The sequence below is a fragment of the Otolemur garnettii genome, unplaced genomic scaffold, assembly GCF_000181295.1.
Source record: "Otolemur garnettii isolate 467f Iridium unplaced genomic scaffold, OtoGar3 scaffold00008, whole genome shotgun sequence".
Lineage (NCBI taxonomy): Eukaryota > Metazoa > Chordata > Mammalia > Primates > Galagidae > Otolemur > Otolemur garnettii.
The window spans coordinates 32,577,936-32,601,032 of record NW_003852403.1 but is presented as its reverse complement, the minus strand read 5'-3'; the positions used below and the strand labels follow the sequence as shown (position 1 = coordinate 32,601,032).

Below are 23,097 nucleotides of genomic sequence, written 5' to 3'. Positions count from 1 at the left end.
TTCTCATATCATTTGCTTCTTGAAAATTTTATAAGTTGATAAACATAGATGAAAACGTGGATATGTGTCTCCTTTTGGAAAAAAAAAAGGATTATATTCCAGTAAGGCAACATTTGGTTGGAGCCGGGTGGAGGCTGCATCCTTTAGATCCTGCAAGTTCCCCACAGTCCACACTTGGCCCTATTGTTCCAACCATCATAACTCATTTATGTCATCTGCCCAGTGCCAGTGGGCTTTGAGCTGGCTGCCTCTGGCCTGTCTTTACTTCTGTTAGGTGAGGAGAACTGACATCTGAATAAAGTCCTAAATATCTCCTTAGTCATTAAATAAATATTTAGTTTTGCGCACTATGTTAAATTTAGGTAGAAATGTAAACTAAAATGTTTTAAAATCTTTCAGCAAGAATTGACTCAACAAAAGATTTTTTTTCATCCTAAATTAACCCAACACTTTATAAACTGGCATCTCTCTTTTCTCGAGGATTCCAGTCAATCTGCTTTACTGTCTTTCTTTTTTTTGAGACAGAGTCTCAAGCTGTCACGCTGGGTAGAGCGCCGTGGTGTCACAGCTCCCAGCAACCTCCAACTCTTGGGCTTACGCAGCTCTCTTGCCTCAGCCTCCCAAGTAGCGGGGACTACAGGTGCCCACCACAACGCTCAGCTATTTTTTAGTTGCAGTTGTCATTGTTGTTTGGCAGGCCTGGATTTGAACCTGAGGGTTCCAGTGTATGTGGCTGGCACCCTAGCCACTTGAGCTACGGGCGCCGAGCCTGCATTACTGTCTTTCACTCTGCAAATACCTTCTTCACCTGTGTATAGTTGGATCCTCCAAAGGGTACTGGGCAAGGTATTGGAAACCCCAGAATTGGGTCCTAGACCTCCAGGATCTATGGGCCATCATTTCGCTTCTCTGTGTCACCTTTGCAGAGTAAAACAGCCTATCTCTCAGGGTTGTGAAGTTCAGATAAGGTAATAGATGTGAAATTAGTTTGTAAACTGTATAGCTCTAGATTGAACATATTACTATGCATAGGATATACTGAATTATGCATAACATCCTCTTTTATGCCTCTGTGCATTTGCTCTGCTGTTTCCTCTCTCCATAATGTCCTCGAGAATTAATTGCTAGTCATCTGTAGTCCCCAAACACTTTATGCCTATTTCTTTACAACATTTGTCACAGTGTATGAAAGCCATTTGTTCACATTTCCGTTTTCTGTCAGATTCTGAGCATAAACCACAGTTTATTCCATGCTTGGCATAGAGCTATCTTTCAGTAAATGTCTCTTGAATTGATCTGAATTAACTTGAACAATTATCACTTGAGCCCGTCCTGAAGGACAAAGTCGATGCCCATCAAGGTCTTCAGGTATAACACCTAGTAGCTGACCAGACTTATGATGAAGATGATGATGATGTAACACTCATGAAAATAGGGTTCTGTATTTTTAATTTGAGTAAAAGATCAGATTTCTCAAGTAGGTTATTTTTAACTTGAGTGTATGAACAATAAGAATACAAATGTGGAATGATTGTCATTTAAAATATATTTTTCCTGCTGGGGACATCTTAACCTCCCAGTCATCATTTTTGGCTCCAGTCTCTGGTTCTGATTAACTTAGAGCTTCTTAATCTTTTACAGCTGGTTTCCCATCCATCCAGTCAGCATGAACAACACCAACCATCTTGTAAATAGTGACAATGTGGGCTATGCAGCTTACCTTTTTGAGCAAGAGAAGAACAGAGGGTACCTACCTGGAGAGGTGAGAATTTATGTCATTATAAGATTCATGTGCTATTCAGAACAGGCAATTCAAATCCCCGGGATAAACTGGCATCATGGATAGATATGCTTGGAGAGAAATCATCCACCATCCTCCTTAACAGGAGAAGAAAAATTAAAGTGAGTAATAAACCATTGCTGTTTGTACTGACAGCTTCCTAAGTTATGATTAGTTAAATAGGGAAGGGCAAGTTCCAGATGTTTGAGAAATACAGTCATTTTTGATCAAGTTGAAAGTAGTACAGACTGCGTTGATGTTCGCTTTTGTTTTTAGAGCTATAAAAGTATTAAGCGCTATTCTAATTGTGTAAGAACTCTGAATGAGGACAGGTGAGTCCTTTCCGGTGGTCCAGTTTTCTCTCTTAATGGTGAATTTCCTTTCAAGGCCCTTTCTATTTTCCTGCAGCAAGGCCTACATCAGAGACAAGCCTAATCCATCAGACTTGTGTCTGTAACTTTGAAATTCACTGAATGACATGATCAGACAAGGGGGAAGGGCAGAAGCCCAGTCCAGGCCCTCTAGAAGTCTCCTCAACTTGGGGTACATTAGTAGCTCCTGGTAAATAAATGAGAAGAGGGACCCTGCTCTGCTTGGCCCCAGCACCCAAATACCAAACGCAGAAAAATAGAGGACAGGGTGAGAGTTCCAGCCTTGCGTGGAGTTAGTGTTCCATTATGAAGGTATTGAGAACGATGTTCCCATTAACATTGAGCCTGTTCTTGAAGCTCAGTCTGTGTTGTTAGAACAGAATACCTGAGGCTGGGTACGTTTTAAATGAAAAGGTTTATTTTGGCTTAAGATTCTTTGATCGAAAAGTTCAAGATTGGGCGGGTGTGTCTGGTGGGGGCCTCAAGTTGTTTCTATTCATGGCAGAAAGTGGAAGGGGAGCGAGCATTGCAAAGAGACCCGTGGTGAGAGAGGAGGCAGAAGGAGACAATCTACTCTTGTGGGAACTATTGCAATACTTTCCCGAGAAAGTGGAACTCATCCACCCTGTCATCGGCTCTGGAGAGAGCCGTCCCTATGACTCCATCCCCTTCCACTAAGCCCCACGTCTCAACCCTGCCACCTGAGTTTTAGGGGGCACAGACCACATCCAAACCACAGCAAGCTTCTTTGTTGGCAAAACTCACTCTATTCTCTGCATTTTAGGGAAAAGAAAAGAGACTCCCATTGATGATCACCGCCTGAGTGCTGACACTCTGAGATAAATTATGTTTTTTGTATTAAAGAAGACATATGATCTGCAATATTTTATTGTTTTTTTTTCCCTAAGAAAATTTAAGACATTTAGGGTGGAATGGTAGCTTAGTTGGGTTGAGGCTGAAGTCTTACTCTGCTCTGATACCACTGAAGAGAGAGAGAGAGAGAAAGAGAGAGAGAGAGAGGGAGAGGGAGAGGGGGAGAGAGAGAGAGAGAGAAGATGTTCAGAGGGCAGATCCAGATGGTGGGTGGGATATTAGTTTTGCATTAGGAAAGCCTACATTTGTTCTTTTCTTTGAAGACAGTATTTTTAAACAGCAGATGGATCTCTTAAGTCCAGGTAACTAGAGCAAATGGATCTCTTAATACCAGAGATTAGATTGACAGGTCAGCATTTCATAATTCATTGTTGCACACTTTTTATTATCAAAATGTTTCTGTTGAAGGCATAAATGTGAAACTCTCATACTTGAAGCAGCTTTGCTGATAATTTGAATGTTTTCAGTCAGAATATGTATACTGACTGTACTGGGAGCCTTTTCAGAAATAAAATTTCTTTATATTCTCTTTTTGCATAGCCTCTTCTTATAGTCTGCAAATGTTTTTAAATGGTTTACCAGAGTGCATTGAATGTCATAGAAAATATAATGGAAGTCATTATAGAAAATAAGAAAGAATAAAAGGCAACCGATGTTTCTTTTGGCAGGGACCATATGTTGCAGCTTTTGCTTCATCAAACCTGGGAGATGTGTCCCCCAACATTCTCGGCCCTCATTGCATCAACACGGGAGAGTCTTGTGATAACGCCAATAGCACCTGTCCCATCGGCGGGGTAGGTAATTGCGGCATGTGAAATCTCGGTTTCTGCGTCTCAAGTAGGCTCCATGTTTTAATGTTTATCCTAAATTACAAATATGTTGTCCTTAAGTGTACATCAGTCTATTTGTCTCTAGCACCTGCCTCAAACCACTACACTTCGATTAGGTAAAGATATACTTTTCCATATGAATGCCTGTTAAGTTTTGTGAATGGTGAATTTAGCAACAGTCAGAGGTTCACTTTCTTTCCCTAAACTTGGACCATCTGCAATATTTTGCCTTGGCATTTCTGAAGTCAACGTTTGTACCAAAAATGGCCTGCCTGAGACATTTCCCACTGATTATAAAACCTATATTTTTTTAACATAAGACTAAAATTGCTTTCCTTCCTTTAAACGTTACAAACCAAACATATTGCTTTAAAAAATTCAAGCAATGTGGGAGCATAGAGAGTAGTAAAAAGCAAAATTCTCCATTCGTTTCCTTTTCTGCTATGTTCTCACCTTCCCAGAAGTTACTGTTCTCACATATCTTCATGAATTCATAATTCAATTTTATGAATTATTTATGGATTTTTTTTATTGGTTCAGGACTTGAGTTTTCCACCTAATTCATCTTAGAGATCTTTTTGTAATTATGTATACATCTGTGTAGCAATTTTTAAAGACACCAAGGAAGGCTATGGCATTGTGTATTTAACTGTTTTCCTCCAATGTTCATTTAGGTTTATTTTCAACTTTGACATGAACAGCAGGTATTAGTTTTTCAATTCTTATTCTTGTATTTATGGAAGATACCACCTGTGATATTATGCACTATTTCTGGGCCATTTTTTCTATGACAGTCAACTCCGTCCGATGAATGATATGGTTTTCACAATACAGTTTTGTGTTTTATGTGACTATTTTTATTTATATGGAAAGTCTTTGTTACTCTTCATTTGAAAAAATCTTTACATGTTATTAATTTGCAATACATTTTAAAATTGCTTATTAAATTCCTAAATTCACAGGTAAAATGGTTAAATAACTTGTGAAACTTATTTGCAAGAGAACATCATGCATTCACTGCATGTCTTCATGCAGGGTGGCTCACATTCAAAGTTCCAACCAGTCAGGAGGCCAAGGCATGAGAATTGCTGGAGCCCTGGGGTTTGGGTTTGCAGTGAGCTATGATGATTGATGGTGCCACTGCACTCTAGGCTGGGAAACAAGAGACTCTAATTCAAAAAAAAAAAAAAAAAAAAAAGATTAGTAAGGGTCTTTTTTTCTTATTGACTTTTTTAAGCTCCTAGTATCTTAAAGTCTTAGTTTTGTCAAATCAGACAATCTTCTCTCCCAGCTAATCAGTTGTCTTTCAGCCTTATTTGTGTTATTTTTGGCTCATATGTTTAAAATGTTAAGTCCTCAAATTCAACTATACTTATTCTGAAAATTTTTTAGAAGTTACTTCTGTACCCTTAGACTATAAAATATATAAGTATATTCACCCACAATATTTAAGTTTTTTTTTTTGAGACAGAGTCTCACTCTGTCACCCATAGGGTCATAGCTCACAGCAACCTCAAACTCCTGGGCATAGTCATCCTCTTGCCCCAGCCCAATGCTTGGATAATTTTTCTATTTTTATTAGAGACAGGGTCTCAGTCTTGCTCAGGCTGGTCTTGAACTCCTGAACTCACAGCATCCTCTAACTTGTGGACTTGAGCAATCCTCTTGACTCAGCCTCCTGAGTAGCTAGGACTAGAGGCACCCTCCAGGATACCTGGAGAGTTTTTTTTTCTGTAGAGATGGGGTCTGGCTCTTGCTCAGGTTAGTCTGGAACTCCTGAGCTCAAGCAATCCACCTGCCTCAGCCTCCCAGAGTGCTAGGATTGCAGGCATGAGCTACCCTTCCTGGTGTAATACTTGAGTGTTTGATCAATTTTTCTAATGTAAAGAGCAGGACAAAAGGCCAGGTTATTTATTTTAAAGTGGTTGTGAGCAAGAGTCATAGGAGAGAACAAGCAAGCAGAAAGATGTACAGCCAGTGCAGAAACCTGGCTTCAATTCTCACCTCGGATGTTAGCTGCCTGTATAATCCCCAGCTGATCCTTTAACCCATCTGACCTTCAATTTCCTTATCTAAAAGTAAGGTGCTAGAATAGGTCATTTCTAAAGGCATTCACTGCCCCAATTCCATGTATGATTTTTTTTTCTAGCCTAGAAATTGAGAAAATATCTGAAAACAAATACTAGAATGTGGCTTAAAAATCTATTTTCAGTAGTAATTTTTCATTCCTTAAAATAATCACTTATTTCACCAAGAATGCATCTTGTCTCATTTGGTTCTAGCCTGGTATGTGTATGGCTATGGGACCTGGACAGGACATGCTGGACAGCACACAAATCATAGGACGCACCATTTATCAGAGAGCGAAGGTAAGCCCTGGGTCTCGGCCTTTCATCTTTATTTAAAATCGTTCTTCGCAATCCACAGCCATTGCTCGTTAGGAAGTGGAGAACTGTAAGGAGGACAGCAAGACGCAGGCTGCGCCTGGGAGTCTGGAGGAGTCGGCTTGGCAGGCTGCCCTGGCAGCCACCAGGGAGCCTCTCCCTGCCTGCTCCAGTCTGATTTCTTACAGGAAGTACATTTAAACCCAAATGATCAGGAAAGCATTCTGTGATAGAATGTTTAGAAAGCCAGAGTGCTTGCTTCAGACAGCAGCAGATGATAAAGTTTTCAGTCAACGTGGCATCAGATAGGACCAGACTGATCCACGTTCTCAGCAGTCTCAGGCCTTTGCTTGACAGAAGTCTCCGGAGTGTTTCTCACCTTCTCCTTTGGTGACAAGGCAAAGCTGAGCAGCTCAACTCCCAGTTCTTGCAACTTAGGTTCAAATTAGTTCTGAGTCTTCTTCACTGTGGCAGAGATCATCCTTTTTCTTCTTTCCTTTTCTTTCCCTTTCTTTTGCTTCTTAAAAGAAGGGAGAATCTCCTTGAATCTCCCCAGTGAGGTTACTATGAATTACTCTACCCTCCTCCTCCTCCTGATTTTTATCTTCCATTTGCCCCGTATTTTGTTTCAGCTTCCATGGAGGCAGATTGCTCACTGAAAGACAAAAGATGACTTTGAACCGAGGTGTCCCTGATAAAGATGGTTAAAGCCTTTCCCTTTATAGCCTGTTCATACCTTTGTCTCCCGTGTTGTGTGTCAGGGGTGAGTGCGTGGTGTGTGTATCGAGTAAATAATGTAAGCCGTGGGTTTTAAAATGTTTCAGGAGCAATTAAGGAAGAAGAAAAGCTTTTTTAAAAACATCAGACGTAAAATTGTTAGCAACAGCCAGCCTAATTGCTGTGGTTGCTTTTTAATTACTGTGGTATTGTCAGTGGATTATTCCAAATTAACAGATTCTCTTTAAAGTATGTGCACCCATGACATACTTTAATGTCAGAAATTTTATTCTCGTTCTGGGCCTGGGAGCCACAGAGATTTGTCCCACATTCTGGATTCCCTTCTCGGCACAGCATAACTTCCCTCTTAATTAGGAGAGGCAGGCTGCAGCTGGTGTTACCGACGAGTTAACCGCAGAGCTCAGATGTAGCTTTTGAAATTGGGATGGGGACAGTGGACAGGAGCTGGGCACCAGTGCCTAATGTGCATCGCTAAAAACACAAATTTCTGAACACTTTTTTTTTTCTAAACACGTTTTAACTCACATTTCTCAAAAGATTAAAAAAGCATCAATTGACTGCATGTGTGTTAAAAACAATAAGAAAAGCACCTGAGGGTGCAGGCAAAGGGTCCAGTTTTCAGTGGGGAAACTGATGAAGATGAAGTGTGGCCTCTGGTCTTCCAGGCCACCCTCGGCCCCAGTCCTGTTGGAGGACTGAAGGATTCTGAGAGGACTCCATGAAACACCAGAGGTTACACTCACATTCTGGCAAAGACAGTAATCTGGCCCACTTATTCCGAATCTGAAATCTTCTTGACAGTTTTTCAAGTGAGATTGGGGCCCTTCTGTGCCATAGCTTTTATCACCTGAATTTTATTTTTGTGGGGAGTAGATACAGGTCAACGGTGTAGGAGATGTCACGCTTCTGAGAAACTACTGGGGCTGGTAGAGACCCACCTGGACAGCGGCTATTTCTAAGAAGCCAACAAAACAAAAGCTTGCTTTGCAAAGAGATGCTTTTCCAAACTGGTACTTATGGGGTACAGTTGGTGCTATCCACGTCACTTTTTTTGCTTGGGACAATAAGCCTGTGTGTTTTCTAGGAACTGTATGCTTCCGCCTCCCAGGAGGTGACTGGACCACTAGCTTCAGCACACCAGTGGGTAAATATGACGGATGTGACTGTCTGGCTTAATTCCACACACACAGTAAGTGTCACTGAGTCACACTGGTTATGTTGCAAGGGTAAATAAAACTCTGGGTTGATCTCATTATTTTCAGCTTAACTTCTGTTTCTTTCTTGTTTTTGTTTTCTTTTTAAAATCTTTCTTTTAGGCAAAAACGTGTAAACCAGCATTGGGCTACAGTTTTGCAGCTGGCACAATTGACGGAGTTGGAAGTCTCAATTTTACACAGGGTGAGGTGAAATCTGATGAAACCCAGAGTTCCGGATTCTGAAGCGTCAGGGTCTGCTCTTTAATCAGGCTTTCCTGAAGTCAACACATTTCTTACTTTTATTTTTAAATTCAGGGGTCTGCTGGTTTTCTAGTTTTGTATGTGAGAGTCTACATTTTCCAAGGATAGGTTTCTTTGGTACTTAGCTTTTCATTAATTCAAAAATGGTTTAGACAATGAAGTTCGCGAATTCATCCTGGAACAAGTTGCTGAATATCACCATTACTGTCACCTTCAAAGTCCTCCCCTTGGGAGGCTGTACACGGATGCCAGTGCCTACTTCACCTTTAAAAGAAATGTTGGCACACTTTTTCTGGAATGGCCATCAAAGCTGATGTCATACCAGGTCTGACCATTAAGTTTGCTTATGTTGGTGGCACTATACAAACAGCTTGGTAAGATTTCATAACTTTGGCATATCGGTGTCTCATAGCTCTGTGTTCATGTCAACATGTGGTGCCATTTTGCTGAGTGGGGTTCATTATTATTGTTGCATAGTTTTCTGTGCTATAAAATGATAGCTCTAATGGCTATTTCTTTCTTTCTTTCTTTCTTTCTTTTTTTTTTTTTTGGCTGAGGCTGAGTTTGAACCCACCACCTCCAGCATATGGGGCTGGCACCCTACTCCTTGAGCCACAGGTGCCACCTGGCTATTTCTTAAAAAGAGTTTCAAAATTGCTTTGAAGGGTGCAACTGGGTGCTGATGTTAGTACATAGCTTCCCAAGGAGAGTCCTTTGACGGTGACCTTAGTGATATTCACCACTGAGGTAGATAACATGTTTTCTAGGATGAGTTCATGAACTTAACTGTCAGACCTCCCACTGTAGCATCAGAGACAAAATCTCTTTGCATTTCAATGTATCAGTGAATAATTTTAAATTGTGCTGGGCTGAGTTGAGGAGGTAGGGTGGGAGTCATTGTTCAACAATATGAATCGCCCTTCCATGTCATTATCTGAGGTCTCTCTGATTCCTTTCACAGAGCTCAGTATTCCTCAGGGCAGATGCTTTTAGGAGCTTAAAGCATGTGGCCTCAGGTCCTCTACCTGCATGTATTTCCACAAACTTGTGACTGATTATTATCTGTGGCAATATACACTGTAAAGTAGAAAACGTGGGAAAAAATTGATGCATCCTACGAGCATCATTTTGCTTATTTCATTCTTGTTTTTTATCTGAACAGTTGGCTCTTTAACAACAGGGGGGTTGAGGCACTGACCGCCTGCACAGTCAAAAATTTCTGTGTAACTTTTGACTCTGCCCAAATTTAACTATGAATAGCCTACTGTTGACTGGAAGCCTGGCTGGTGACCTAAACACATATTTTCTATGCTATTTGAAACTATATTCTTAAAACAAAGTAAGGTAGAGAAAAGAAAATGTTATTAAGAAAATCATAAGAAAGAGAAAGCCTATTTGCTGTTCACTAAGAGGAAGCAGAGCATCCTAGAGGTCTTCCTCCTCACTGTCTTCATGTTGTGTTGGGGGAGGGAGAGGAAGAAGAGAGGGGTTGGTTTTGCTTTCAGGGATGGTAGAGGCAGAAGAAAGTTCATGGATAAATGGCTGCACAGTTCAATGTTGTCCAAGGGGCAAATTTACTTTGGAATCATTAATTAAAAAACTAATGAATATAGTTGTAAGTTGAAATACTGGAACCATGTTTCCTGATAATCTCTTATCCATTTTGGTCTAATGCTTTAAAAGAATAATTTCTTTTTTAAAAAAACACATTTATTGAAATATCATTCATTCACAGTACAATTCACCCATTTAAAGTGTGCAAGTCAGTGGTTTTCAATGCATCTGAGTGTATATGTTGGTGCAACCATTACCACATTTTCAAGGTTCATGTATGTTGTTGCTTGGATTGGAACTTCATTCCTTTTTATGGCTGAGTAATATTCCATTGTATTGATATATGAGGTTTTGTTTATACATTCCTCAGTTGTCATTGCATTGTTCCATTTTTTTGGCTACTATGAAATATGCTCCTGTAGATAGTCATGTACAAGTTTTTGTGTGGTTGTATGTTTTCATTTTTCCTCTTGGGTATGTATCTAGGAGAATTTCTGGATCCTAAAACTTTACATTAAATCATTTGAGGAACAGCTAGACTCTTTCTAAAATGCCTGTACTATTTTATTGCCATGAATGGTGTATAGGGTTTTGATTTTTCCACATCTTCACCCCAATACTATTTATTGTCTGACTTAACAAACCTAGGCACCCTAATGTGAGTGATGTCTCCTTGTGGTTTTGATTTGTATTTTCCTGATGATTAATGATGTCAAACATCTTTTCATGTCTTGATTGGCCATGTGTGTTTCTTCCTTGGAGAAATGTCTATTCACATATTTTTCTCATTTTTAAATTTGGATTTTTTCTTTTTATTATTGAGTTGTGTTCTTTGTGTATTCTGTATACAAGTCCCTTATCAGATTTATGGTTTGAAAATATTTTCTCCCATTCTGTGAATTGTCTTTTTACTTTCTTGATTGTGTTCTTTGAAGCACAAAAGTTTTAAATTTTTATTAAGACCAAACTATCTGTTTTTTTTTTTTTTTGGTTACTCATAGTTGGGTGTCATATGTAAGAATCTTTTGCCAAATTTGTTCTGATGAAAATTTACCTCTATTTTCTTCTAAGAGTTTTATAGTTTTAGCTGCTACCTTTTTTGATCCATTTTAAGTTAATTTTTATATGTTGTGTGAGGTAAGAGCCCGCCTTCGTTATTTTTGCATGTGGCTGTTCAGTTATCCAAACATCATTTATTGAAAAGACTATTCTTTACCCATTGAATAATCTTGGCATATTTGTTAAAAATTAGGTGACCATAGCCATATAGTTTTATTTCTAGGTTCTCAGTTCTATTTCATTAATCTATATGCTTAGCTTTGTGCCAATATCACCTTGTCTTGGCGACTATTTGTTTTGTAATAGGAATGTATGAGTCCTCTTACTTTGTTCTCCTTTTCCAAGATTGTTTTGGCTATTCTGGGTCCTTTGTAACTCCACAAGAATTTTAGAATCAGCTTATAAATTTCTACAAAAAAGTTAGCTGGAATTCTGGTTGCTTTGAATTTGTAGATTAATTTGAGGAGCATTGCCATCTTAACAATATTATATCTTTTGATCCATAGGCATGGATGTTTTGCCATATACAGTAAAACCTCCACAATTGACCACCTCTCTACACTGACCACCTCCTTTCATTGACCTCATTTTCACAGACTCCTTAAGTTGACCTCATTTTCACAGACTGGACATGTGCCACCTGTACATTACCAGTACAGTAGGCCTGGTTCTTTATGTTGACCACCTCTGTATGTTGACCAGTTTGTTACAGGCTCTTGGGTGGTCAATTTACAGAGGTTTTACTGTATTTACATCTTTTCAAATTATTTTCAGTTATGCTTTGTAGGTTTTAGAGTAAATTTTTGTACTACTTTTGTAAAATTTATTTCTATGTATTTTGTTCATTTTAAATTTTTTCATTTCAAATTAATAAAGGGTACATATGATTAGGCTACATTGTTTGCATTTTTTTAGGTAAAAAGGTCCAAGTTAAGTATTTTATTCTTTTTGTTGTTATTGTATGCTAATTTATTTTCTGATTTTTCATACAAGTATATAGACATACAATTGATTTGTATATTGACTTTGTATCCTACAACCTTGCTAAATTCATATATTCTATATTTTTAATGAGTTATTATAGGTTTTTTTTCTCTTTCTTTCTGTCTCTCTCTCTCCTTTTCCTTTCCTGTCTTTTCTTTTCTTCTATTCTCTTTTTTCTCTATTCTATTCTCTATTTTCTTTTCTTAACAGGGTCTTGTTCTGTCACCCAGGTGTGCAGGGGCCTAATCACAGCTCCCTGCAAACTTCGATTCCTGGCTCAAGCAATCGTCTAGCCTCAGCCTTCCAAGTAGTTAGAACTATAGGCATACACCACCACATTTGGCTAATTTTTAATTTTTTTGTAGAGACAAGATCTCAAACTTCTAGCTTCAAGTGATCCTCTTGCTCTGGCTTCCCAAAGCACTGGGATTACAGGCATGAGGCACCATACCACGTTCAGGGTTCTCAGTATATAAGATCATGTCACTTGTAGATAGACACAGTTTTAATTCTTCCTTTCCAATCTGGATGTCTTTTATTTATTTTTCTGGCTGGAGCCTTTAGCTCATGTTGAGTAAAGATGATGAGAGTGATATTTTGTGGTGTTCCTGATAGTGGGAGGAAAGTATTCACTCATTTATTATGAAGCGTGATGTTAGCTGTGGGTTTACATAGATGCCTTTTAGCAAGTTGAGGAAGTGACTTCTATTTCTCCTTTGCTGAAAGCTATTATTGTGAAACAGTATTGGACTTTTGTCAAATGCTTTTTTCTGTGTCTGTCGAGATGATCATGTGATTTGAAACAATTCTATTAGTACGTTGTGTTACATTAATCAATTTTTGAATGTTAAACCTACCTTATATTTCCAGAATAAATCCCGCCCAGGCATGGTAATAATTCTTTCTATATGCTGCTATATTCATTTTGATATTATTTTGTTGTAGATTTTTGTGTGCACCTTTGTAAGAGACATTGATCTGTGGTTTTCTTTTTTTGTGATATCTTTATATAGTTTGGTATCAGGGTAATACAGTACTTACAGAATAAGTTAAGAAGTAGTCTGTCTTCTATTTTTGGAAAGAGAATTTGTAAAGTGGATATTAATTCTTTGTTTGGTAGAATTCAGCAGTGAAATCATCTGAGCTGTGCTATTCTTTGTAGGTAATTTTCTTAAAATATTACTAGTTTCATCTACTTCTCATGAGTCTATTTAGATGCCTATTTCAACTTAAGTCAGTTTTGATAGTTTATGTCTTTCTAGAAATCTGTCTATTGCATCTAAATTATCCAATTTATTGACATACGTTAGTTACTTATAGTATTTCCTTATAATTCCTTTTATTTCTTTAAAGTTGATAATAATGTTCCCTTTAATTTCTGATCCTAGTAATTTGAATCAGTCTTTGTTGGTCAATCCAGCTAAAGATTTGCCAATTTTGTTGATTTTTTTCAAGGAATCAGCTTCTGTTTTAATTAATTTTCTCTGTTGTTTTTCTATACTCTGTTTAATTCATTTTCTTTATAATCCTTATTTCTTCCTTTTTGCTTTATTTAGTTTTAATTTGCTTTTCTTTTTCACTGTCTTAAGGTAGAAGTTAGGTTATTGGTTTGAGATTTTCTTTATTAATATGTGTATGGGCGTGTAGAGCTGTAAATGTTTCCCACTGAGCACTGCTATCACTATATCCCATCAGTTTGGATGCACTGTGTCTCTATTTTCATTCACTGTTAAGTATTTTTGGATTTTCATACTTCTTTTTTGATCATTATCTGTTTAGGATCACTCTGCTTAATTTTACATATTTGTGAGTTTCTCCAATTTTTTTCTGTTATTTATTTCTGATTTCATTTCATTGTAGTTGTAAACATAGTTTGTGTTATATTGACATTTACTGAGATTTGTTTATAACCAGCACATGGTCTATCCCTGATAATGTACCATGTACACTTGAGGAGAATGTATAGTCTGTTGTTGTTGGATGGAGTCTTCTATAGGTTGTCTTTAAGTTCTAGTTGGTTTCTAGTGTTGTTCAAGTTTTCTACTTCTCTGTTGGTTTTTGCCTAGTTGTTCTAACTGTACATAATTGAAAATGAGTTGCTGAAATTTCCACTATTATTTTTGAATTGTCTATTTCTCGCCTTGTTTCTGTCATTTCTAATTTATGTTTTTGGTGCTGTATTATTAGTTATGTAGATTGTAATTGTCATTTTTTTTCTGTTGGAGTATAGATTCTTAATTCATAGATTGTATAGTTAACAAAACTTTCCCTCATGTTATGCATTTTAGATTTGGTTTTTATTTTTTATTGCTTGCATGTGTGTATGTGTATAGATAATTAAGAATTCGGGAGAGGTTCTTTCAGGAACTACAAGCCAGATAACTAGTATTGCAAGTTGGAGGAGTCATTTTTAGTTTTCAAAACAAGAAAAGGGTGATTTAGTTCATAAATATACAATTAATTATGTCAGATTGTTTTTATTTGCAACATGGATGAGCAAAAATGATAGAAACAAAATTTTAATGATATTGAATAAAATATCTTCTGTTATCCTCTTGACCACACTGAGGACCCAATGGCTCTTCTTTTGTGATGCACAGGAAATTCTGCCTTTTCTGTTTTTCAAACTTTCTGGAATCATTGAACAGCAACTTTAATAAAATCTCTGAAACTCTTAAAAAGATTATTGTATAATATTTGTCAGAATAATGCCTTTTTTCAAGAAATTATGTTAATCATAGCATTTCTAATAGGGACAACAGAAGGGGATCCATTTTGGGACAGCATTCGGGACCAGCTCCTGGGAAAACCATCTGAAGAAATCAAAGAATGTCATAAGCCAAAGCCAATTCTTCTTCACACTGGAGAGGTAATGCATTTTCATTATCATAATCAAATTGGTATGTTTAACTGTCAGATAATGAATAGTACATATCTACTGAGATGGAAGGCTTTATTTAGATATTTTAAAATCTACTTTTCAATACTAAACTTATGGATGCTGGAGGTGGAGCAATATGATGGACTAAAAGGATCATTCTGATCTCTCCTAGTGAGGAACAAAAGAGAACCTAGCCATACCTCCAGGTGGGGGATGTTACCTGGAGTTGTAGCTCAGGGTACACAGTGAGGTGGTGGTATACAGGAGAAAGCAGGTGATAAAGAGAGGTGGAGATCTTACTAGGCAAGTGATTGGGAGCCGGTGGGAATGGCCAGCCCCCATAAGGGCTGGAATGGGAGGAAGCCTTTCTGCATTTTTCTTTTTGGGGGATGCTGCACATCAAGTGGAAAGTTTAGAATAGTGGGCAGACTTGAATAGTATGCAGCAGCCAGATTTGAGTATTGGTTGGAGTGAATTTGCCATCAGTTTGATGACTGGCAGGGCAGCCATATTGGTAAGGTCCAGGCTGCCAGGGGGCCACCACTGTGGGAAGGTCTTGAGAAGGTTGTGAGGGTGGGCCTCTTAGCAGGGACCTAAATCATAGTTGTCTTTGTTCTGCCTGCTGGGATCAGAACTCCCACTTTTGGGACAGGCTGAGAAACTCCCACATTCCATAGGAACTCTTGTCAGGGGCACTGTAAGACCTACCTCTGAAGGATTCTGAAGAGCTTGAGGATCCTAACCTGGAGGGTCTGAATTCTGAGGAAACAATTAGGCAATCACTGCGGGCAACTAAAGTAGGAACCAGGACCATGCATGGAAACTAGAGAAGAGGTTGCCAGCTGTGCTCTTCATCCCATAAAAAAGCACAGCACCACTTGGTGTCCTGGCAATATATTACAACAGGAAGAAATAAAAGAGGAAATCATTAACTTCCTTGAGCATAACAACAATGAAGACACAAACTACCAAAACCTGTGGGATACAGCAAAAGCAGTCCTGAGAGGAAAATTTATCACTTTAGATGCCTACATCAAAAAACAGAGAGCGTATCAACAAACTCATGAACCATCTTATAGAATTGGAAAAAGAAGAATAATCTAATTCTAAACCTAGTAGAAGAAAAGAAAGAAACGATATTAAATCAGAGATGAATGAAATTGAAAACAAAAGAATCAATCAGAAAATTAACAAGACAAAAAGTCAGTTTTTAAAAAATATAAAATCGATAAAACTTTGTCCAGATTAACTAGAAACAGAAAAATAAAATCTCTAATAATCTCAATCAGAAATGATAAAGGGGAAATAATAACAGATGCCACAGAGATACAAAAGATCATCTCTAAGTATTACAAGAAACTCTATGCCTAGAGATTTGACAATGTGGAGGAAATGGATTAATACCTGGAATCATACCCTCTCCCTAGACTTAACCACGAAGAAATAGATCTCTTGAACAGACCAATTTCAAGAAATGAGATCAAAGAAATAATAAGAAATCTTCCAACAAAAAAATGCCCTGGTCCAGATGGCTTCACACCAGAATTCTATCAAACCTTCAAAGAAGAGATTATATCCATACTGCAGAACTTATTCCAAAAAATTGAAAAGGAAGGAATCTTCTCCTACCTGTTCTATTAAGCAAACATTACCCTGATACCAAAACCATGAAAAGACCAAACTAAAAAGGAGAATTTCAGACCAATTTAACTAATGAATATAGGTGCAAAAATTCTCAATAAAATCCTTGCTAATAGATTACAGCTTCACATTAAAAAATCACACATCACGATCAAGTAGGTTTCATCCCAAAGATGCAAAGCTTGTTTAACATACACAAGTCCATAAACATAATTTGCCCTATCAACAGAAGCAAAAAGAAAGATCATATGATTCTCTCAATAGATGCAGAAAAAGCGTTTGATAAAATTCAGCATCCTTTTCTAATTGGAACACTTGAGAATTAAGCATAGGTGGCACATTTCTTAAAATGATTGAAGCCATCTACAACTAACCGACACCTAATATTATAATGAATGGAGTAAAACTGAAAGCTTTTCCACTTACAACTGGAACCAGACAAGGTTGTCCTCTATCATCACTACTACTCAACATAGTTCTGGAAGTTCTAGCCAATACAATCAGGCAAGAGAAAGAAATAAAGGTCATCCAAATGGGGGCAGAGGAGATCAAACTCTTGCTCTTTGCTGATGAAATGATCTTATCCTTAGAGACCCCAAGGACTCAACTGCAAGATTCCTGGAAGTGATCCAAAAATACAGTAATGTCTCAGGATACCAAATTAATGTCCACAAATCAGTAGTCTTTGTATATGCCAATAACAGCCAAGTTGAGAAGCTAATCAAGGACACAATTCCCTTCACATTAGCTTCATAAAAATGAAATACCTAGGAATGTACCTAACAAAGAGGTGAAGGACCTCTATAAAGAAAATTATGAAACCCTAAGAAAAGAAATAGCAGAAGATATTAACAAATAGAAGAACATACCATGCTTATGGCTGGGAAGAATCAACATTGTTAATTTGTCTATACTTCTCAAAGCAATCTACAGATTCAATGCAATCCCCATTAAAATACCAGCATCATACTTTTAAGATTTGGAATAAATAATTCTTCATTTTGTTTGAAACCAGAAAAAAAAAAAACTCATATAGCCAAGGCAATTCTTTTTTTTTTTTTGTTTTTTGGCTGGGTCTGGGTTTGAACCCACCACCTCTAGCATATGGAGCTGGTGTCCTACCCTTTTGAGCCACAGGCACCACCCAGCAATTCTTAGTAATAAAAAGAAAGCCAGGGATTAAAAATAAGGCAAGAATAGGAACTACAAACTTAAAGTGCTGTTAGAGTAAAAATAGAAATAATTAAATTATAAAAAATGGAATCCCTTATTTATTGTGTACATATAAGGATAGTCACTCATAATACTTTAGGTGAGCCTTTGGTTATCCATTACACATTGTGATTCCATATTGACAAATCTACCAAAAATTTCATTAGTAATTCCAGGTCAATGGATCATTGATATTTGTGATTCACATGTTATTACTGGGAAAGAAATGCCCATACAGAATATTTAATCATAAATTAGAAATAAATCCCATGACAGGATAAAAAACCAAAACCAGCTTGAAATATTTAAAATCCTTTAACAAAGATGTTTCTGTGACTATCACCTGTCTGCTCACCATAGAAAGAATAACATTCCTAACATGATTTTTTTTTTAATTTTGGATTTTTAGCTATCAAAACCTCACCCCTGGCATCCAGATATTGTTGATGTTCAGATCCTTACTCTGGGGTTCTTGGCCATAACCGCCATACCTGGGGAGTTAACGTAAGTTCTTTTTTTAAATTTCTTAGTTAAAAAGGGTGTTTATTTTGTGTGTATTTCTATTGGAGTGGTTCTTAGCATTGGAAGATAAGTCTTTCCTGACCTCTTAGTATGTTACTGTACTATCTTTGGCAAAAGTGACAAATATTCCTACCCACTTTTGGTAGGGCCTTTAAAGAATAAATCCCCATTTGCCTATTACTGTGGTTAACCTGAAGCAAATATGAAATTTTAAAAACGTATTTCAAATGAAAATGATGCCATGAATTATTGTGTCAATAGACTTTAAATAAGATTAAAATAGAGGTACTTGAAATAGTCAGTTTGGGTATTAAAATCATGTAAGAATGTTTTAAATCTGCTTGTTATGTAATGTTTCAGATCCTACTAAGTCATCTTTTTTATTTTTCTAGCTGATTTCTTCACTTCCTCCTGGTCTAAACTACAGTTATCTCTTACCCAGATTATTGCAATAATCTCCTCTCTGGTCTACTTAATCCCACCCTTACTCCTCTGTAATCTTTTCTCAGCATAATAGCCGGATTAAACCTTATAAAACATAAGTGAAATCTTTCCCCCTTGTCTTCTCAAAACCATCCAGCAGCTTACCGTTTTGTTCTGGGTAAATCCTCATACCTATATGCTGTGGTCCTCAGCAAACTCTCTGATCCACTTTCTTACCTCTCTCCTTTGCTTACCTCTGCTTCAGCCACCCTGATTTTACTGTATTTCCCAGGCTTATCAGGGATGTTCTTATCTCAGGGCCTTTGAACTATGGTTCTTTCTTTCTGGAAGACTTTTTCTCCAGTTATCTCCATGGCTAGGTCTTTTTGTCCTTCAGTTCTTTGCTCAAATCTCTACCAGGGTTGGCAGTGCTGCTGGCATTGTATCAATTAGTCTTCACCCACCATTACTACCAATGCCACCATTGCACCAGCACCTGCATTACACCATCATCATCGCAGTAGCCATACCACTCTCTTTCATCCTTCCCCTGCTGTGTTATTCTCCTTAGTGCTTATTGTCATATCACCTTTTGGGGATGGTAGACAGATTCTCACTCTGTCCCCCAGTCTAGAGTCCCATGGCCTCAGCCTAGCTGACAACAACCTCAACTCTGGGGCAGAAGCAATCCTCCTGCCTCAGCCTCCTGAATAGTTAGGACTACAGGTAGATTATGCCCTTAATTTTTCTATTCTTAGTAGAGACGGGATCTTGCTCTTGCTCAGGCTGGTCTTGACCTCAGGTGATCCTCTTACTTTGGCCATGCCGAGTGCTAGAATTGCAGGCACTGTGCCTGGCAAGTCATCTCACTTTTCTCCTTGCTCACTGACCTCCCCTGCCTACAATGTAAGCTCCATATTGTTGAATCCTTAGCATCTAGCAGTGGGCCTGGTGTGTAGTAGATGCTCAGTGTTTTATTGAGGGATTAAATGAATGAAAGAAATGGTAAGTTCTTTGTTGGCCTGAACAGTAGTATATAGTCTACCTGTCCCAGCAATTATTAGCATAGAATGTAACTGATACATTTTGTGGAATCAAGAATGAGAAATGATGATGATCTTTTGCCAGTGATACTCACTAATCTGTTTCTCTCCTTTCATCACATGCACTGTCTTCAGTCTAGAATCTGTTTTAAAGATAGGGCAGTCAGGAATAAAAAACTCTAGTTTAGCTTTGGATTATTTTTGAGTTCTGACATGTGATGAGCCAGGGTGATTTTTGGCTTTCACAGTTAAGTCTTTTTGTATACTTTGTACACATGCTGAGTAAGAAAACTGAATTCTGTTTTCTTGACTCAGGACCATGTCTGGACGAAGACTTCGAGAGGCAGTTCAAGCAGTAAGTTAAAAATGAAATAAAATCCCTACATATTTATATTTATGCAGAAGAAAGAATTCAGTACCTTTATAATCTCAAACCTTTTAAATTAATTCTGCCTAGGATGACTAAAGTTCCACACTTCTTGAAGTTCTTGGCTAGAGGTGAATATGAAATATTGATGTTAGAAGAACCAAACTTTAAAAATATCAGGGAATTATCATTATGTTAAAAATATTTCATTGGTAGGTGATGCCTATGGCTCAGTGGGTAGGGTGTCGGCCCCATACACTGAGGTTGGCGGGTTCAAACTCGGCCCTTGCCAAACTGCAACAAAAAAATATCCAGGTGTTGTGGCAGGTGCCTATAATTCCAGCTACTTGGGAGACTGAGGCAAAAGAACGACCTAAGCCCAGGAGTTGGAGGTTGCTGTGAGCTGTGTGACACCATGGCAGTCTACCAAGGGTGATAAAGTGAGACTCTGTCTCTCCAAAAAAACCCCAACCAAACAAAAAATATATATATTTCATTGGTATTAATAATTTGAAACTATACTAGTTTATAGATTAAATAGTAAGTAATCCTTACATACTTTAATATCTTACATTTCTGTGAATAGTCTAAATAAAATGTATTATATTTGAGGAATTCTGTATTTGTAATTTTTTAATATTCAGTAAATACTGTAATGGTTCTACAGTGACATTATCAACAATTGCCTTGTTGCTTGGAGCTGAAAAACACTATTCCAGTTAGCGTAAATATCTACCCATTATATATTTTAGGAAATTGATTTAAAATAATCTCTATTAAGGTAAGAAGAAGATTCTGTACCTACAAATGTGATCATTAAGATTTTTATAGATAGGAGCATATTGCAAGTACGAGTTGGCTCTGTCAGGTGTAGAACACAATTGTCTTAATCCTGTAATTGGGTAAATGAGGCGAAGGCTATGTTGTTGAGTAGGATGTAACACTCCAATTTGTACAAATAATCAACACATTGAATCCCATAATGGCATAAGTATATTTATAATCTATGTACAAATGACTTAATAAAAAAAAGATTTTTATAGATCACTCATTTGTCCAACTGTAATGCATACCTTTCCATCAAGGACTCTTTGATACCTCTGAATTCTCAGGGAGTTTCAATCATTGGGAAGAATTTTGTTAAAAGAGATATCTTACACTCATAGTTTATATCAATGATTGTGTGTTAAATATAACTGGGATAATAATATACTCTAAGATAAAGATCATTTTATTGGGCTTTTCCCTCCTAGGAATTTGCATCATATGGGATGCAGAATATGACTGTCGTTATTTCAGGTCTATGCAATGTCTATACTCATTATATTGCCACCTATGAAGAATACCAGGTAAAGTAAAAAGTTCTCATTATTTAAATGAATTATATCCTGAGTAAGACTATTGTGTTACTGTACAATAACAATATCTGCATTGTGTTCAATGCAGATTTTCTTTTGAAATTTCCCCATACATGTTTCTGAGAGATTACCCTGTTTTAGGTAGGGCACAGAAGAGAAGGATAAGTCAGAAGCTTATTATTTATCATTTGGGAGTTAAGTTTATTATTTCCAAGTTGAGATAAGAATTCTAGTTTCGCTGACTTCAGCTTTCCCTGAAATCAATTATTTTGTCAGGGCACTGATAATAATCCTTGCTTGGGCCGTACAACATTCCAAACTCTATTCATGATACATCTGATGTCTTAAGCCTCTGTAGAACCTGGGAAAACTCCTGTTCGCTGCTATTTATTGAATGTAAAGGTTAAGGATGTCCTGAAGTAGAGTATTATTATATTCATGACATATATTAAGAAACAGAGTCCCAGAGTGGGAGGAGAATGATGGCTGTTAATATTTCCTTGTTTATAAATAGTTCAGCAGCCCAAGTACTTATTAACTGTAGTTGTTATAAATATGAAAATCTAGAGTCCCCTAATTAATGATTTCTAAGATGTCTGCTGGCATACCTCGTATCATGGTAGTTCATACAGAGGCACAAAGTCTACCCCTTGGCATATTCAGTTGATACTAGGAATAGAATCTGCCCTGATGCCCTCTATTGGCTTTACTAAAGGTCTCTGCCTTCTAGGAAATCCTGTTGAGTAGGGGTTCTTAACTGCAATGAACTTGGATAAGAATTATTACTTCTTTTTCTCACTATTCTCTACTTTTAGCATTTCCTTCAATTCTAAATATAGGAAGGAAATACAAATAATATTAGCAATATCTCTGACTATCAACAATATGAACTAGATATTTTCGCATCACATACAGTTGCAGATTTGGAAATGTCTTTTATTCTTCTTGCTATTTTATAATAAAATCACAGCAGTTATTAGATATGCACATAGATCTTGTTATTCAATAGCATCATAAAGAAGCATATAAGTTACTGTATTCAAAAATGCTTTATTATAGTCCATAAATATATTTCTTTTCTTTTTTTATATTAAATCATAGCTGTGTGCATTAATGCAATCACAGGGTCCAGTGTGGTGTTTTCATATACAATTTGAAATACTCTCATCAAACTGGTTAAAGTAGCCTTCATGTCATTTTCTTAGGTATTAAGTTAAGTCATTCATACTCTGCTTTTAGAAATATTCACTTGTACCCCTTGTAAGATAAACCATAGAGGTGACCCCACCAATCACCCTCTCTCCACGCCTCTTCTCTCCCCTGTTTCTCCCCACTCCCCATATTCTAAGGCTATAATTAGGTTATAACATTCCCATGAAAGCTATAAATTAGTTTCAAAATAGGGATGTGTACATTGGATACTTTTTCTTCCATTCTTGAGATACTTTGCTAAGAACATTTCCAGCTCTATCCATGTAAACATGAAGGAGGTAAAGTCTCCATCTTTCTTTAGGGATGCATAGTATTCTATTGTGTATATATACCACAATTTATTGATCCATTCGTGGGTCAGTGGGCACTTGGGCTTCTTCCATGACCTAGCAATTATGAATTGGGCTG

The 23,097-nt window shown here is 37.3% G+C and overlaps 1 protein-coding gene across 1 annotated transcript in view; it reads left to right on the top strand.

Annotated features, from left to right (window-relative positions):
- ASAH2 (N-acylsphingosine amidohydrolase 2) overlaps positions 1-23,097 on the top strand; it is a 71,601-nt gene that overhangs the window by 30,938 nt on the left and 17,566 nt on the right. The window contains exons 8-16 of the mRNA XM_003783671.3: positions 1,642-1,762; positions 3,693-3,818; positions 6,137-6,223; positions 8,061-8,165; positions 8,293-8,374; positions 14,784-14,899; positions 18,174-18,268; positions 20,068-20,107; positions 21,373-21,468. Of these exons, the coding sequence (XP_003783719.1) occupies positions 1,642-1,762; positions 3,693-3,818; positions 6,137-6,223; positions 8,061-8,165; positions 8,293-8,374; positions 14,784-14,899; positions 18,174-18,268; positions 20,068-20,107; positions 21,373-21,468 (868 nt within the window). The remainder of the gene's footprint in view (positions 1-1,641; positions 1,763-3,692; positions 3,819-6,136; positions 6,224-8,060; positions 8,166-8,292; positions 8,375-14,783; positions 14,900-18,173; positions 18,269-20,067; positions 20,108-21,372; positions 21,469-23,097) is intronic.